Source organism: Camelina sativa, chromosome 8 (assembly GCF_030686135.1).
Source record: "Camelina sativa cultivar CO46 ecotype springtype chromosome 8, ASM3068613v1".
Classification (NCBI taxonomy): Eukaryota; Viridiplantae; Streptophyta; class Magnoliopsida; order Brassicales; family Brassicaceae; genus Camelina; species Camelina sativa.
The window spans coordinates 9,688,799-9,704,431 of NC_141887.1; the positions used below are offsets into that span (position 1 = coordinate 9,688,799).

Sequence of the window (15,633 nt, forward strand, 5' to 3'; positions counted from 1 at the left end):
AAACGTTTTTTTTTTTTTTTGATGAGACATATGAAGGATGATGGGGATCTTCTTCTGATATTGCCCCAGGAGCATGCGGACCGTATCCTAGGCTCTCTCTCTGCTCAAAACAACTCGCGGACTCGGATTTATATAATTTCGGAGCAGGTGCTCGCTGGGTTGGAGCACGTGCTCTGTCCGTCCGGCTTTTTCCTCTTTGGTTCTCCAGCAAGAGCGAGTTAGAGATTGTGTCAGTCCTGCTCTCCCTGACCGTTTTGCACATAGCTGCACAGAATGAGAAAACAAAAATACAAGTGCAAGTGGTTTGAAAGGAGGTTAGGCTCGGGGTGGTACTAACTTAAAATGAGCTAGCTATTCAGGATGAGCAAGATTAGCAAAATGAATAAGAAGTCCTGAATATGTGACACGTTCCCTATCCTAATGCCCAAAACGAGAAGAATTTAAATCCGGTTAGGTTCCAATAAAGTAGAGTCTACGTCTTTCCGGTGAAACCTTAATGGGATGAAGCTTTTCTGGCCAGGAGAAGGGTCCGAATGTGAAGAGGTATTAGCTCGTCTCTGTACTCTTAGTTCTGCAACAATGGTCACTAGGAAAAACGGTCAAACTCACAAATGGTTAAAAACATCACAGATTTCGGTCCTAATTCCCACAAGTTTTGGTTCGACTCACATGACAAACCGACTCAATAAAAAGAAAAATAAAGAAAACAAATGTCATAGGTGACCCTCCCCCGGACTTACTTCACACCGTCTCCGGTGTGAAAATAAGCCAAAGAGAGACCTAGACAAGAAGAAAAATAAAGATAACAATAAAAATGAACAGAAAATAAGGCGGATAGGACAATGATGGTGTGTGTAACCGCGATCAGGCGTCTGAATCGTCTGGGCTCTCGCTCTCCGAACGGGCAAGGCGGCGCCTCCAACGTGGTGGTCTCACCGGTGGGCTTGGGTCGGCGGTGGTGGTGGTGTGGTGGCAGCAACCGCGAGATAGTGCCGTCAGGATCCTCTGCATCAAGCTGTTGTTCTTTTGCTGCGACTCGACCATCCATCTCGAAAATCACTGAAATCGGTCTGGGCCTGGGCCTGAAATTCATTAAACTTACCTGGCCCAATCACTCTTCTCTTTTTCTTTGGTTCTCAGTTCGCCGAGCATTTGCATCGGGTTGCTCGCGTCCTGCGAGCATGTGCTCCGCGTCTTCTTCCAACATTCCTGAAACCGAAAAGAGAAGAAACAAATCCTAAAAAGAAAAGGAAAAACTCAGCAATATATACCTGGTGGGTTGCCTCCCACCCAGCGCTTGTTTTAAGTCATTAGCTTGACTCGAAAGCTCCTTAGGCAATAGGAGGGTCGCCTAGGGCGAAGGTTTCACCCCTTTCGTGCTCAGAGGCGGCAAGATATGGCTTCAGCCTCTGTCCATTCACCACAAATTCTCCTCCTTTTGTGTCCAGCAACACAACAGCCCCATATGGTCTAATCTCCTTGATGGTGAAGGGTCCGGACCATCGTGATCTTAGCTTTCCGGGAAACAGTTTCAGCCTAGAGTTGAACAACAAGACTTGATCATTAGGAGCAAAGGTCCTAGTGAGGATCCGCTTGTCATGGTAGGCTTTGGTACGCTCCTTGTAGAGTTTTGAGTTTTCATAGGCGAGGTGCCTAATCTCCTCTAGCTCATGCAGTTGCATCTTCCTCCTTTCATGGGTGCTTTTAGTGTCAAAGTTCAGCATTTTCACTGCCCAAGCAGCCTTGTACTCTAGCTCAACAGGAAGGTGACACGCCTTACCATACACCAAGTGAAACGGTGTAGTCCCCAGGGGTGTTTTGTAGGCGGTTCTATAAGCCCATAGAGCCTCATCTAGCTTCTGAGACCAATCCTTCCTTGTTGTGTTCACTGTTTTTCGCAAAATGCTCTTAATCTCCTGGTTAGAGATCTCAACTTGGCCGCTTGTTTGTGGGTGGTAGGGGGTGGCGACCTTGTGCCTCACTCCATTCTTCTTGAGAAGACTCTCAAAGCCTTGTTAATGAAATGCGATCCACCATCGCTAATGATTACCCGTGGGACACCAAACCGTGGGAAAATAACCGACTTGAACATCCTGAGCACGGTCTTTGCATCATTATTGGGGCTGGCCAAAGCTTCTACCCACTTGGACACGTAATCGACAGCCACCAATATGTACTCATTGCCGAATGAGTTCGGGAAAGGTCCCATGAAGTCAATTCCCCAAACATCAAATACCTCAACCTCCAAGATGAAATTCTGAGGCATTTCATTCCTCCTACTGATGTTCCCTTGTCTCTGACATGTGTCACAAGTAGACACGAACCGCCGCGCATCTCTGAACATGGTAGGCCACCAATAACCCGCTTGAAGAGTTTTGGACACGGTTTTGAAAGTAGCAAAGTGTCCAGCATAGGGTGAGCTATGGCAATGAAACAAGACTCCAGGAACCTCCTCCTCAGTCACACACCTCCTGAAAACACCATCCGAGCAATGCCTATAGAGGTAAGTCTCATCCCAAAAATACCGCCTTATGTCTTTTAGGAACTTCTTCTTCTTGTTCCCCACAAACTCAGTAGGTTCTTTCTCTGCTGCTAGGTAGTTTGCATACTCTCCAAACCAGGGAAAACTCGGCTGTTTGTTGGTATCGATTGCCTTGCACGGGGTTTTCGGAGCATGTGCTCCCAGGCGGAGCATGTGCTCGGCGGGATCAAAGATGCCGATCGAGTAAACATGTTCTTCAGGAAGGCTATCATCCAAGGGTAGCTCTTCTTCTATCCTTATTCTTGATAAGTGATCTGCAACTCCGTTCTCAATACCCTTCTTGTCTTTAATCTCCAAGTCAAACTCTTGAAGCAACAAAATCCAACAGAGTAGCCTTGGTTTTGCATCCTTCTTGGTCAGTAGATACCTCAATGCTGCATGATCAGTGTGAACAACCACTTTGGAACCAACAAGGTATGATCGGAACTTCTCAAAAGCAAACACAACCGCTAAAAGTTCTTTCTCGGTTGTAGTGTACTTGCACTGAGCCTCATCCAAGGTGCGGCTGGCATAGTATATCACGTGCAGCTTCTTGTCTTTTCTCTGTCCTAGAACTGCTCCCACGGCATAGTCACTCGCATCAGTCATGACCTCAAAGGGAAGGTCCCAATCTGGCGGTTGTACAATCGGAGCGCTAACCAAGGCTCCCTTGATCGTGTGAAACGCTTCCAAGCAAGCAGAATCGAAATCAAACTTCACTTCCTTACACAACAGCTGGGTAAGTGGTCTTGCTATCTTGGAGAAATCCTTAATGAACCGTCTGTAGAAACCGGTGTGGCCAAGGAAACTGCGGATCCCTTTTACCGAATTAGGCGGTTGTAAACTCATTATCACCTCAACCTTGGCTTTGTCAACCTCAATCCCCTTTTCAGAAATCTTGTGTCCTAGCACTATTCCATCTCTGACAATGAAGTGGCATTTCTCCCAATTCAGCACCAGATGTTTGTCTTCACACCGCTGCAACACCCTACACAGATTAGACAAACAAACGGAAAAGGAGCTCCCATAGACGGAGAAATCGTCCATGAAAACTTCCATTATATCCTCAATCAGGTCAGTGAAAATGGACATCATGCATCGTTGGAAGGTCGCTGGTGCATTGCACAAGCCAAACGGCATTCTGCGGTAAGCAAAGGTGTCGTAAGGACATGTGAATGTGGTCTTCTCTTGATCGTCGGGATGGATTGGGATCTGAAAGAAACCTGAATAGCCATCTAAGAAACAGTAGTAAGGTCTGTTAGCCAATCTCTCAAGCATTTGATCAATAAACGACAAAGGAAAATGATCCTTACGTGTCGCAGCATTAAGTTTTCTATAGTCTATGCACATGCGATGTCCCGTAACTGTCCTAGTAGGAATCAACTCATCCTTATCATTCTTAACCACTGTAATTCCACCTTTCTTAGGGACTACATGAACTGGACTAATCCAGGAACTATCAGAAATAGCATAAATTACACCCGCATCTAGAAGTTTCATTATCTCTTTCTTAACAACATCCTTTAGATTCGGGTTCAACCTCCTCTGATGTTCTACCGAAGTCATTGATTCATCTTCTAGATGTATCCTATGCATGCAAAGATCTGGTGAGATTCCTGGGATGTCATCTAGTGAATACCCTAGAGCATTTCTATACTTCCTAAGTTCACAAAGGAGCAAAGCGGTCTCTACATTGTTTAGTTCAGAGTTCACTATCACGGGGTATGTAGAGTTAGGACCTAGGAACGCGTACCTTAGCCCGGCTGGAAATGGTTTTAGCTCTACCTTTGGAGCTCTTAACTCGCTCCAAGGACCGTCCGCTGACTTTACCGGAGCATGTGCTCCGGAATCCGGAGCAGGTGCTCCCTCGGCGGATTCCTCCCCTGATTGGTTCTCATCGTCTAGGCTGGCGTAAGCTACCAGTTGCTGGAACCGTGTACCTGCATCCAAAATGCGTGTAAAACCGTCGGCTTCCTCATTCAAGAATCCATACTTACCCTCTGCCTTTGTCAAGGCAACCTCCAACGGGTCGAGAGTGAGAACTTCATCGGTAACCTCATGTGCAACCTCTGAACCATCATCAACCACAAAAGTCTGACCATCTATCATAGGTTTCTTGAGCAGCTTATTCATCTCAAACCTTGCGATCATATCCCCCAGCTGGAGATCGATCGCTCCCCCTTGCACATCTATAATCGCACCAGCTGTGCATAAGAATGATCTACCCAAGATCAGGGGGTCACGTGGTTCTTCTTCAAGTTCCAGAACCACAAAGTCTGCTGCTATAAGCGTGTCCCCTATCTGGACATGTAAATCCTCCAACACTCCTATGGGGCGCTTGGTGGATCTATCCGCGAATACTAACGAAATCCGTGTAGACTTGAACTTCGTGTATCCTAGCCTTTTAGCCACTGAATATGGCATAAGGTTCACACTGGAACCTAGATCACAGAGGGAGTTTGCAAAAATCGTTTTACCGATTCTCACGGATAAGACAAATCGCCCTGGATCATCTCTCTTCTTTAGCACTTTTTTTTGCAGCACAGCACTGCACTCTCTTGAAACCATCATCACGTTCTCTTCCTCTGACACTCTCCCAGAAACTAACCCCTTCACATATCTCTTCAAAGCAGGTATCATCTGAACAGCATCAGCTAGGGGTAGTTTTACCGTCAATTCTCTCAACATCTCCTTGCACTTTGCATCCTCCAAATCCTTGCGAGATTTCTTAGGAGGAACAGGGTAAGGAACCCTAGGGGTGTACACGCGTGCAGGAGGTACCTCAGTAGGAACGGTCTGATCGGGAGTCGGGAGCGCGTGCTCGCTGGGTGGGAGCACATGCTCGCCGGATGCTTCGGCTTCTTTTTGACTCAACGGTGGAGTCTCAGCAGCATGTTGAGGAAGGTATTCTTCAGCAATACCCTTGCCATTGTCAAGCCTAGCGGATGGTGCTTCTCTAGGGGGTAACTTCTTTCCTCCCCTTAGCTCAATCGCATTGACATACTCGTTCTGCGGGTTTGCTTCCCCTTTTCCGGGCAGAGTCCCAGGAGTTCTTTTCACGGCTTCAGCAGTCTGTGCAACCTGAACATCAAGCTTCTTCACATGTGACATTACTGCCTCATACTTCCCATTAAGGTCATTGTATATGGTATCGACCTTAGCGTTGATTTCCACTGAAGCTTTTTGTTGATTCACCAAGAGTTGTTGCATCATGTTTTTCAGCTCATCTTGAGAGCTGCTAGCAGGTGAAGATCCCAACTGCTGGTTGGTGAAAGGCGGTGCTTGCTGAGCGCTTGTATATGCCTGCTGGTTCCCCCCTTGGAAACGGTTTTGAGTGGGCACAAACTGTTTGCCTTGGAAGTTGTTTGAGAAGTTTTTCTTATAACCCATCTGATTCTGAGGTCCTTGCTGCGGATACACCTGATCCTGAGGATTCTCCACGTTGGTGCTTCTATAGGACAAATTCGGATGGCTTCTGTAGTTCGGGTTGAAACCCCTGTTCTGCACAAAACCTTGCCCACTCACATAATTAACCTCCATCGTTTCATCCTCTCCATCACAAATCTCCTGAGCTAGCGGCATGTCTCCGGTCTCATCGACAAAATAGACAGTTTTCTGGCTCCCCTTCAGAAGAAGGTTCACCTTGGCTGTCAACTCGTCGATCTTTTGCGTATCGACACTGTTGACCTTCACGGACCTGTCATACTCAGGAGCCTTGTTGCTGGAGCTTGCAGCTAGGTTCTCAATCAACTGATATGCTCCTTCCTTAGACTTTGTCATAAAATCCCCATTACTGGCCGAGTTGAGAGCGTTTCTGTAGTCCCGGTTAACTCCATCATAGAAAATGCCCAGAATCTGTTCATCACTGAATCCATGGTGCGGACACTCTCTATGGTACTCTTTGTACCTCTCCCAAGCCTCGCAGAAGGCTTCTCCAGTGTGCTGTTGGAACGATGAAATCTTGTTCTTCAGGGCAGCGGTCTTAGCCTTGGTGTAGAAATGGTCCAGAAACGCAGATCTACACTGTTCCCATGATGTCAGAGACCCAGGTGGCAATGACTTCAGCCAACGTGAAGCTCTATCCGCAAGAGAGAAGGGAAAGAGCTTGCACTTCAGAAAGTCTGGCGGTATCCCATTTGAACCAGTGGTGCTACATATCTCCTCAAAATTCTCGATGTGGTCCATCGGAATCTCAGCTGGGAGAACGTGAAATAGGTGCTGCTTCACTAGAGAGATCATCTGTGGCTTGATCTCAAAATCTTGTCTCAGGATGGTGGGAGGAACAATCGCCGCTCGGTTGGTGTAGAACACATGTGGGTTGTCCTTGTCCCGAATGGACGGTTGTGGCGGCGCGGCTCTTTCGTGTTGAGCACGGAGCAACTGCCCCAACTGTTGTCGAAGTTGCTGCAACTCGGCAGCCATATCCTCATTGTTTCTGTTGTCACCCATGTTGACGGATTGAAACTTTCTGTTCTTGCGGTTTGTTCTTTTTGCCAAAGAGAGCTCTGCGGCTGACAAAGCCACTAGTTCTTCGGTGTTGTTTCTTCTTGTAGATCTTCTTGACATGCACCTGAAACACACGCAAAGAAGAAGCAGAAAGAAAAATCAGTAAGGTCTTCGTCTAGTAATTTCGCCGAAAACCAAAGATAAAAATTTGGTCCCCGGCAACGGTGCCAAAAACTTGATACACAGAGTTTTAAACCCTATTTTCCTACTGCAAGTGCACAGCAAAGAAGTAGTACTTAGGGGTCGAATCCCACGAAGACCAAGTTTACTCTATGGTTCTATTGGTTCAATTTCAAGCTGAGACAATTCAAAGTTGGGTTTGTTTGGTAACAGTAACGCGATTAAAACGGTATAAAAAGGCAATAAGCAAAACACTAGATCAGGGATAATTCTCGGGAATTTCAGAGATAGCAACTAAACAACTATTCAGGGCATAGATTAAGTACCAGTCTAGAACTCAAACATAAATATAAATTGATCCACTGTCGTGGTATCAATAACTCTATCTAGTCGATTCTGTGCGGAAACGCGGAGCACATGCTCAGACATCCGGAGCACATGCTCGGCGGTCCATAAACCCTAAACTGTCGTTTGAGCCAAGAATCGCAGACAAGCATTAAAGAACAGGAATGATAAGTTCACAAATCACCTACACATCAACTTTCGCAGGTCTAGGATAATTTGCCCACTAATGTCTTTTCTAGCAACCTATTACACTTTTGATGAATAGATAAACCTAGAATCACAGATTGGGTGATCAAATCAACCTAAGCATTAAGTCTAACAATAGTGAAGACAATCGATTATATAAAGTCATATTTGTGTTCTGTTGCTAACCCATGAAACCCCTTTTGAAACCCCTAATCTAGCAAAGAAAACTACTCAGACATAGAGAAATGAATCATAGCAAAAGATGAGAAATTCAATGACATAAAAATAAAAAAGGGTTCAGAGAATGCTTCACAAGGTAGCCGCTCTTCTCCCTCTCACAAAAACGTCGCTCAAAAACAAAAGAAAAGGTATATCCATCTCTCCTAAAAACCCTAGGTTAAATAGCATACAAGTAGAGAAAAATAAGGAAAGATTCCAAATTCAAATCTCCCTATTAAAAAGCGATCTCAGCCCTCTTTCTCTCACAAAGGATCGCCTAAAATAAGGGGAATTTGGCAGGGAATCGGCGCCTAGATGCTTGCCACGTGTCGTCATGAAACCGTAGAGTTGGGAGCATGTTCTCGGAAATCGGGAGCATGTGCTCCTGGGTCTAAAATCAGCTTTTCTGCTCCAATTCAACTCCTTTCTGCTCCGATTGCTCATGCTGTTCCAATCCTTGCTTTTAGCTTCCTAGCCTCTTATTATAACCTGAAAAGGACTCAAACAACTACAAAACTATCAAATAAACGGGGTCAAAGTGAGTCAAAACCGTAACATATCACCTCACCTAAGCCTGAGTATACTGGTATTTCTTTCTAACCATCTACCTACTGTTCTGTTGGCATCTTAACTGTCTCCAAGAACACTATCTCACCACAAACCTGGGTGATAAATTCTGGAGCAACTCATCATGTATCTCATGATAGGAGCCTTTTCTCGACTATTGATACTACTATTGTGAGTTGTGTGAATTTGCCTGTTGGTCCCACAGTTAAGATCAGTGGTGTTGGAACAATTAGAATTAACAATCATATTTCTCTCAAGAATGTGTTGTTTATTCCTGAATTCAGATTGAATCTCATCAGTATCAGCTCTCTAACCACAGATCTTGGTTCCAGAGTTATATTTGATCCTTCTTCATGTGAAATTCAGGATCATACCAGGGAGTTGACAATTGGGAAGGGTAGAAGAGTGGCTAATCTCTATGTGTTGGAAGTTGAAGATTATGAAGTATCAGTGAATGCTATCGTAGATGTCAGTATGTGGCATAAGAGACTAGGACACCCTTCATTCAGCAGATTGGATGTCATTTCTGAGTCTTTAGGCACTACTAGACATAAGAATAAAGGACTTGCTTATTATCATGTTTGTCATCTTGCTAAACAGAGAAAGCTTTCCTATCCTTCTCCAAATAATATTTGTAATTCAAATTTTGAATTATTATCTTGAATTATTACATATGGATATTTGGAGACCCTTTTCAGTTGAGACAATTGAAGGATTTCAGTATTTTCTGACAATTGTAGACGATCATTCAAGAGCAACTTGGGTTTATTTGTTAAAAACAAAATGAGAGGTTCTTACAGTCTTTACAGGGTTTGTGAATGTTGTTGAAAATCAGTATAATATCAGAGTAAACACTATAAGAAATATGGATATTAATAGCACATAAAGATAGCTCAATTTTCCTAAGTGTTATTAAATATATTTTGGTAGATTGAGTTTAAATATGATATAGCACTTAAAAAATGCTAAACCTTTTAATAACTAAGCGGAAATCAAAATTCGGCTTTAAAACCTAAAATCATTGAAACGACAACACTTTATCAAAAAAAAATTCATTTTGCGCCTAATTTAACAAGAGATAAATTGTTTTTTTTTTCTTCTTGTTGTAAAACGCTTAGTGGACTTCGTACGGACCGGCCCATATATTGTCCTTATGTCCTTGGCCTTACGGCCCATGTACTATCGGCCCATCGGTCCATCAACCGATGGCCTTCTCGGCAATGCCCTAGTCTTACGTCGGTCTTAGCTTTGGCCTTGTATTGTACTATATATAAACATGTAAACCTCGACTTTGATCAATAAGAATAACAAGTGCTTTATCCCTAAACTTTATATTCATAACACGTTATCAGCACGATAGACTCCTACCACCTAAAACCCTAAGGTAGCCGCCGCTTTCATCCTTCTCTTCCAAAACCCTAAACTGTTCTTCTTCTTCTTCTCATCCGAGATCTACCTCTATTATCTCGAAGTTCTTTTGTTGATTCACGAGCATCCTTAGCTCGTGATCAAGTTACATACAAACTTGATCGAGGTTCGTGGTACGCGGATCGGGGGTGAGTCCAAGTACGTGCGGTACAAGGATCTGTTCGTGGGAAGCAGTTCGTGGTTCGTGGAAGCTGTTCGAGGTTCGAGGTTCGTGAGATATCTGAGGTCTTTAGCTCCCAGATCAATATCGGTCAGAACCTATTGGTGTTAAGGTAAACAGAATTCGAAACCCTCTTAAAACCCTATAATCGAATTTGAACCTTAAAACTAATGAACCCTAAAACATCCAAGTACACAATCTAACAAAGCTTTAATTTCCTTAAAACCTAAAACTTAAAATCGGTTGTTAGGATTGTTAGATTGATTGAGAATTGCACCATAACTCTATCAAGTTTAAAATCGGATTTGATTGTTTGAAATTGCTTGATTTGTTATGTTGCATAAGAACCTAGAATTGTTTTGTTAAATCATAAGGTAGAATTTGTTCAAAGCTGTTCTAGGAAATTTAATAATTTGGATTGTTCATGCATCATGATCATAATCGAATTTGCTTAGGATTGTATAATCGGCTGCATAATTTAATCTTGTGTTCTAGGATTAAATTTGTTTGTTATTAAAGTTATGTTAAATTTCTATAAAGCTAAAACAATAAATTTGGAATTAAAATATAATTAAGATAAACTTCTAAATTTAATTTAGTGGTTATCGAAAATATTAAGAGAAAAAGGAAATCCTATCTAGAATTGTTGCATGCATTAGCATATTTGTTTTTGTTGCTTTGCATGCATGAATTTAAACCATAAAACCATAAAGTGGCAAGCATGTTTCGGTCTCAAATACCGCATGGCCCAAGGCATGGTACGGTCTCAAATACCGCATGTCCTATTAATCAAGTGCATGGTTCGATCTTAAATATCGCATGTTAACATTCGGATGTCTACTTCTGTTTATGCAGATGGCAAGCCTTAAGAGCCTAGACTATCCAATACTGAATGCTTCTGGTGATAACTACTTGCTATGGGCAATGAACACCAAGATCAACTTGAAGTCAAAGGACTTGCTCGAATGCATTGAAGAGGATTCCACATGCACGGACAAGCAAAAGAATAAGTGTATCCAGCACATGCATCACCACATTGCTGAGAGTCTCAAAAACCAGTACCTATTCATAGAAGATCCTCTCGCCCTTTGGACACAGCTTAAACGCCGTTACGGGCACCAAAAGACGGTGCTCCTTCCAAAGGCCGAGTACGATTGGAAACACCTAAGGATCCAGGATTACAAATCCGTGGATGAGTATAACTCCGAGCTTTTTAGGATTGTCTCGGTCCTTAGGCTGTGCGGTACGGTAGTGACGGAAAATGAGCTATTGGATAAGACATTGTCTACCTTTAGTCCTAACAATATCGTCCTCCAGCAACAGTACCGACAAACGAAGTTTGTGGACTATGGGGAACTAAATGAGTGTTTACTGCTAGCTGAGCAGAATAACGAACTGTTGCTGATGAATAGTGCCATGAGACCTCCCGGTACAGCCCCATTACCGGAAGCACACAAAGTTGATTTGGGACAGGATAGTACTGCAGTTCCTAACGAGCTTAGAGAGCCTAGAGAGACCAACTACGTCCACAGAGAAAGACACTACGGCCGTGGCCGTGGTGGCAGAGGACGTAGCGGTCGTGGGGGCCAAGCCGGCCGCGGACGTGGTAATAAGGGCCGCGGGCCGTTTAAGCCACAAACCAAGGCAAAATAGGTTTGTCACCGATGTGGTATGTCAAACCACTGGGCAAAGAACTGCAGGACTCCCAAACACCTTATTGATGCATACCAAGAGATCTTGAAGAAAAATCCAGAAGCTAATCTTGTGCATCTCGATGACGAAGGGGACTTCGATCATGAGAATGATGACCTGCTAGAGACTTCCGATTGTTTCAAAGATGATGAATAAATTTTCGGTTTTATATTTGGTTTAATTCTATGCTTTTATTTATTTTATGTATTGGATGATTGATTTGGTTTAAATTTAAGAATTTTACTTTATTGCCTTATTACATTACAACACAAAATGTTGTTTTATATAGAAATGGATGAGGACATGAGTGAGCTAGTGGTGGACAGTGGATCCAGCCACACCATATTAAAAGATAAAATATACTTTATCAACCACACCATGAAAAATGCAAATGTTAGCACAATTGCGGGTATAGCAAATTTAATAGATGGCTACGGCCAGGCTCACATTTTGTTGCCTAATGGCACACACATTGAACTAAGTGATGCCCTGTACTCACCCAGCTCTAAGAGAAACTTATTGAGCTTTAGAGATATAAGACAAAATGGTTATCATGTTGAAACCAAGGGTGAAGGAACTAAAGAGTTCCTATACATTACAGAAAATGTAAATGGACAAAAGAAGGTCCTAGAGACTATACCTGCACTAGCCACTGGTCTATACCATGCTAGGATTAACATGATAGAAGCTAACATGGCAAAGCACAGAATATTCAACGAACAGTTCACTCTATGGCATGACCGGCTAGGCCATCCGGGTTCGAACATGATGCGTAAACTGATTAAGAGTTCGAAAGGGCACAACCTTATAGAAAGGAAAGTTATCCCTAAAAATCTCACGTGTGTAGCATGCGCACAAGGGAAACTTATAATACGGCCTTCACCAGCCAAAGTCCATAAAGAGACTTTAAATTTTCTGGAAAGGATACAAGGTGATATATGTGGACCAATACACCCACCTTGTGGGACATTTCGATATTTTATGGTGATGATAGATGCATCAACCAGATGATCACACGTTTGCTTGTTATCCACAAGAAACCTAGCATTTGCTAGAATGTTAGCTCAAATTATAAGGCTAAGAGCACATTTTCCAGATTTTCCACTTAAGACTATACGTCTAGATAATGCTGGTGAATTCACATCCCAAGCATTTAATGATTTCTGTATGTCCATGGGGGTGAGTGTGGAACATCCCGTGGCACATGTCCATACACAAAACGTATTAGCTGAATCCTTCATTAAACGAATACAATTAATAGCTCGACCATTGTTAATGAGATCGAAGCTTCCTGTGTCGGCTTGGGGACACACAGTATTGCATGCAACAGAACTCATACGCATCAGGCCATCTAGTGAACACAAATATTCACCATCCCAACTATTAACGGGTCATGAGCCAAACTTGTCCCATCTAAAGATATTCGGTTGTGCCGTTTATGTACCGATTGCTCCACCACAGAGGACTAAGATGGGACCTCAAAGGAGGATGGGAATATACGTTGGATATGAGTCTCCCACCATCATAAAGTACCTTGAGCCAACCACAGGAGATTTATTTAAGGCCAGGTACGCGGACTGTCAATTCGTTGAGTCCGAATTCCCTGAAATGGGTGGTGAGACTAGCAAGCTGGTCAAAGAACTTACTTGGAATCAAACATCCTTAAATTGGCAAGATCCTCGAACTCTAGCATGTGATGCAGAGGTTCAAAAGATTATACATTTGCAAAAGCTAGCTAATCAATTGCCAGATTCCTTTGTTGACCCAAATAGAGTAACAAAATTGTACATACCAGCTTGCAATGCACCAATACGTATTGATGTTCAGAAGGAACACAATAATCAAGTTGCTACAGAGTCTAAAGCCCGTTTGAAACGTGGTAGACCATTAGGTTCCAAAGATAAGAACCCTCGAAAGTCTAAAGGTGCAACACAGACCGAGGTTCAGGGAATTATAGAAAATACAGACATTGCCGCGGCAAATCCTAAGGAGCGCAATGGAGTTCAGGACGCTGAACTTCAAGGTCCTATAGGTGTTGATAATAATGAAATATCAATCAATTATATAATGTCTGGGATTAAATGGAACCATAAAGATGTCGACATCGATGATATATTTGCATACAAGATAGCACTTGAGATAAATGAGGATCTAGAACCCACATCCATATTAGAGTGCACTCAAAGCAAAGATTGGCTTAAATGGAAAAAAGCTATTGATGTGGAGTTAAACTCTTTAAAGAAGAGAAGTGTGTTTGGTCCGATCTTAAGGATAACACCTGAAATTAAACCAGTTGGACATAAGTGGGTCTTTGTAAGGAAAAGAAATGAGAAGAATGAAATCGTGAGATACAAAGCACGGCTTGTAGCACAAGGATTCTCTCAAAGACCTGGCATAGATTATGAGGAGACATACTCCCCTGTGATGGATGCAACAACATTTCGGTACCTAATAAGTTTGGCCATCAAAGAAAACTTGATTTGCGTTTAATGGATGTTGTAACTGCGTACTTATACGGTCCACTAGATAATGAAATCTATATGAGATTACCAGAGGGTATTGAACTTAAAGCAAAGAATGGTTCTCGAGAATAGTACTGCATAAGGCTAGACAAATCGCTTTATGGACTGAAACAGAGTGGTCGAATGTGGTATAATCGCTTAAGTGATTATTTGGCAAAGAAAGGCTACAAGAACGACCCAATCAGTCCATGTATATTTATAAAGAAGTTTGCAAACAAAGGATTTGTGATAATAGCAGTTTATGTGGATGATTTAAACATCCTTGGTACCTCTGGGGAAATCGCCCAAACAGTAGAATACCTCAAGAAGGAATTTGAGATGAAAGACCTAGGCAAGACAAGATTCTGTTTGGGATTGCAACTTGAGTACAGTAATAATAGAATCCTTGTGCATCAAAAGGCATATACTGAAAAAGTACTCAAGAGGTTTAAAATGGACCAAGCTCACCCATTGACTAGCCCAATGGTTGTTAGAAGCTTAGACTTGGATAAAGATCCATTTGGTCCAAAGAAGGCCAATGAAGAAGTTCTTGGACCTGAAATGCCTTACCTCAGTGCTATAGGATCGTTAATGTTCTTGACTAGTCATACTAGACCGGACATATGTTTTGTCGTGAACCTCCTAGCAAGATATAGTTCTTGTCCGACTATAAGGCACTGGAACGGTGTTAAACACGTCCTACGTTACCTGCAAGGGACGGTTGATTTTGGTTTATTTTATACTAACCATAACAAAGATGGTTTAGTTGGTTTTGCTGATGCAGGTTATCTATCCGATTCACACAATGGTAAGTCACAAACAGGTTATGTGTTTACGCACGGTGGTACGGCAATCTCTTGGCGTTCCATGAAACAGACTCTTGTGGCCACATCGTCAAATCACGCGGAGATTCTAGCCATACATGAAGCCAGTCGTGAGTGTGTTTGGTTGCGGTCCATGACACAGCACATTCGGACCGATAGCGGATTGGAGGACAGCAAGGAAGCAACCGTAATCTATGAGGACAATACGGCTTGCATTGCACAACTCAAGGAAGGTTACATCAAGGGAGATCGGACGAAGCACATAATGCCGAAATTCTTCTTCACACATGAACTACAAAAGGCCGGAGAAGTTCAAGTGGTGCAAGTACAGTCATGTGACAATTCCGTCGACCTCTTCACCAAATCACTACCGACTACAACGTTCAGGAAGCTCGCGTATCAGATTGGAATGCGGAGGCTTAGGGACTTGGAGTGATGTTTGGAACAGGGGGAGCAATGTGTGCTGTACTCTTTTTCATTCACCAAGGTTTTGTCCCATTGAGTTTTCCTGGTAAGGTTTTAATGAGGCAGCATCCTCTAAGCACATTGCATCGATCCCATCCA

At 43.0% G+C, this 15,633-nt stretch overlaps 1 protein-coding gene and 1 non-coding gene across 2 annotated transcripts; one reads left to right on the top strand and one right to left on the bottom strand.

The window, feature by feature from the left end:
- Positions 1 to 1,331: 1,331 nt before the first annotated feature.
- Positions 1,332 to 5,734, bottom strand: LOC147939854 (uncharacterized). Its single transcript, XM_087461060.1, has 2 exons — positions 3,449 to 5,734; positions 1,332 to 1,409 (listed from the first exon to the last, which is right to left on the bottom strand). Exons 1-2 carry the CDS (start codon positions 5,732 to 5,734, stop codon positions 1,332 to 1,334), a joined length of 2,364 nt encoding a protein of 787 aa, XP_087317186.1.
- Positions 5,735 to 6,389: 655 nt separating this feature from the next.
- Positions 6,390 to 6,496, top strand: LOC147939855 (small nucleolar RNA R71). The gene has a single exon (XR_015564888.1). It is a non-coding gene; the product is annotated as a small nucleolar RNA R71 (small nucleolar RNA).
- The last annotated feature ends 9,137 nt before the right edge of the window (positions 6,497 to 15,633 follow it).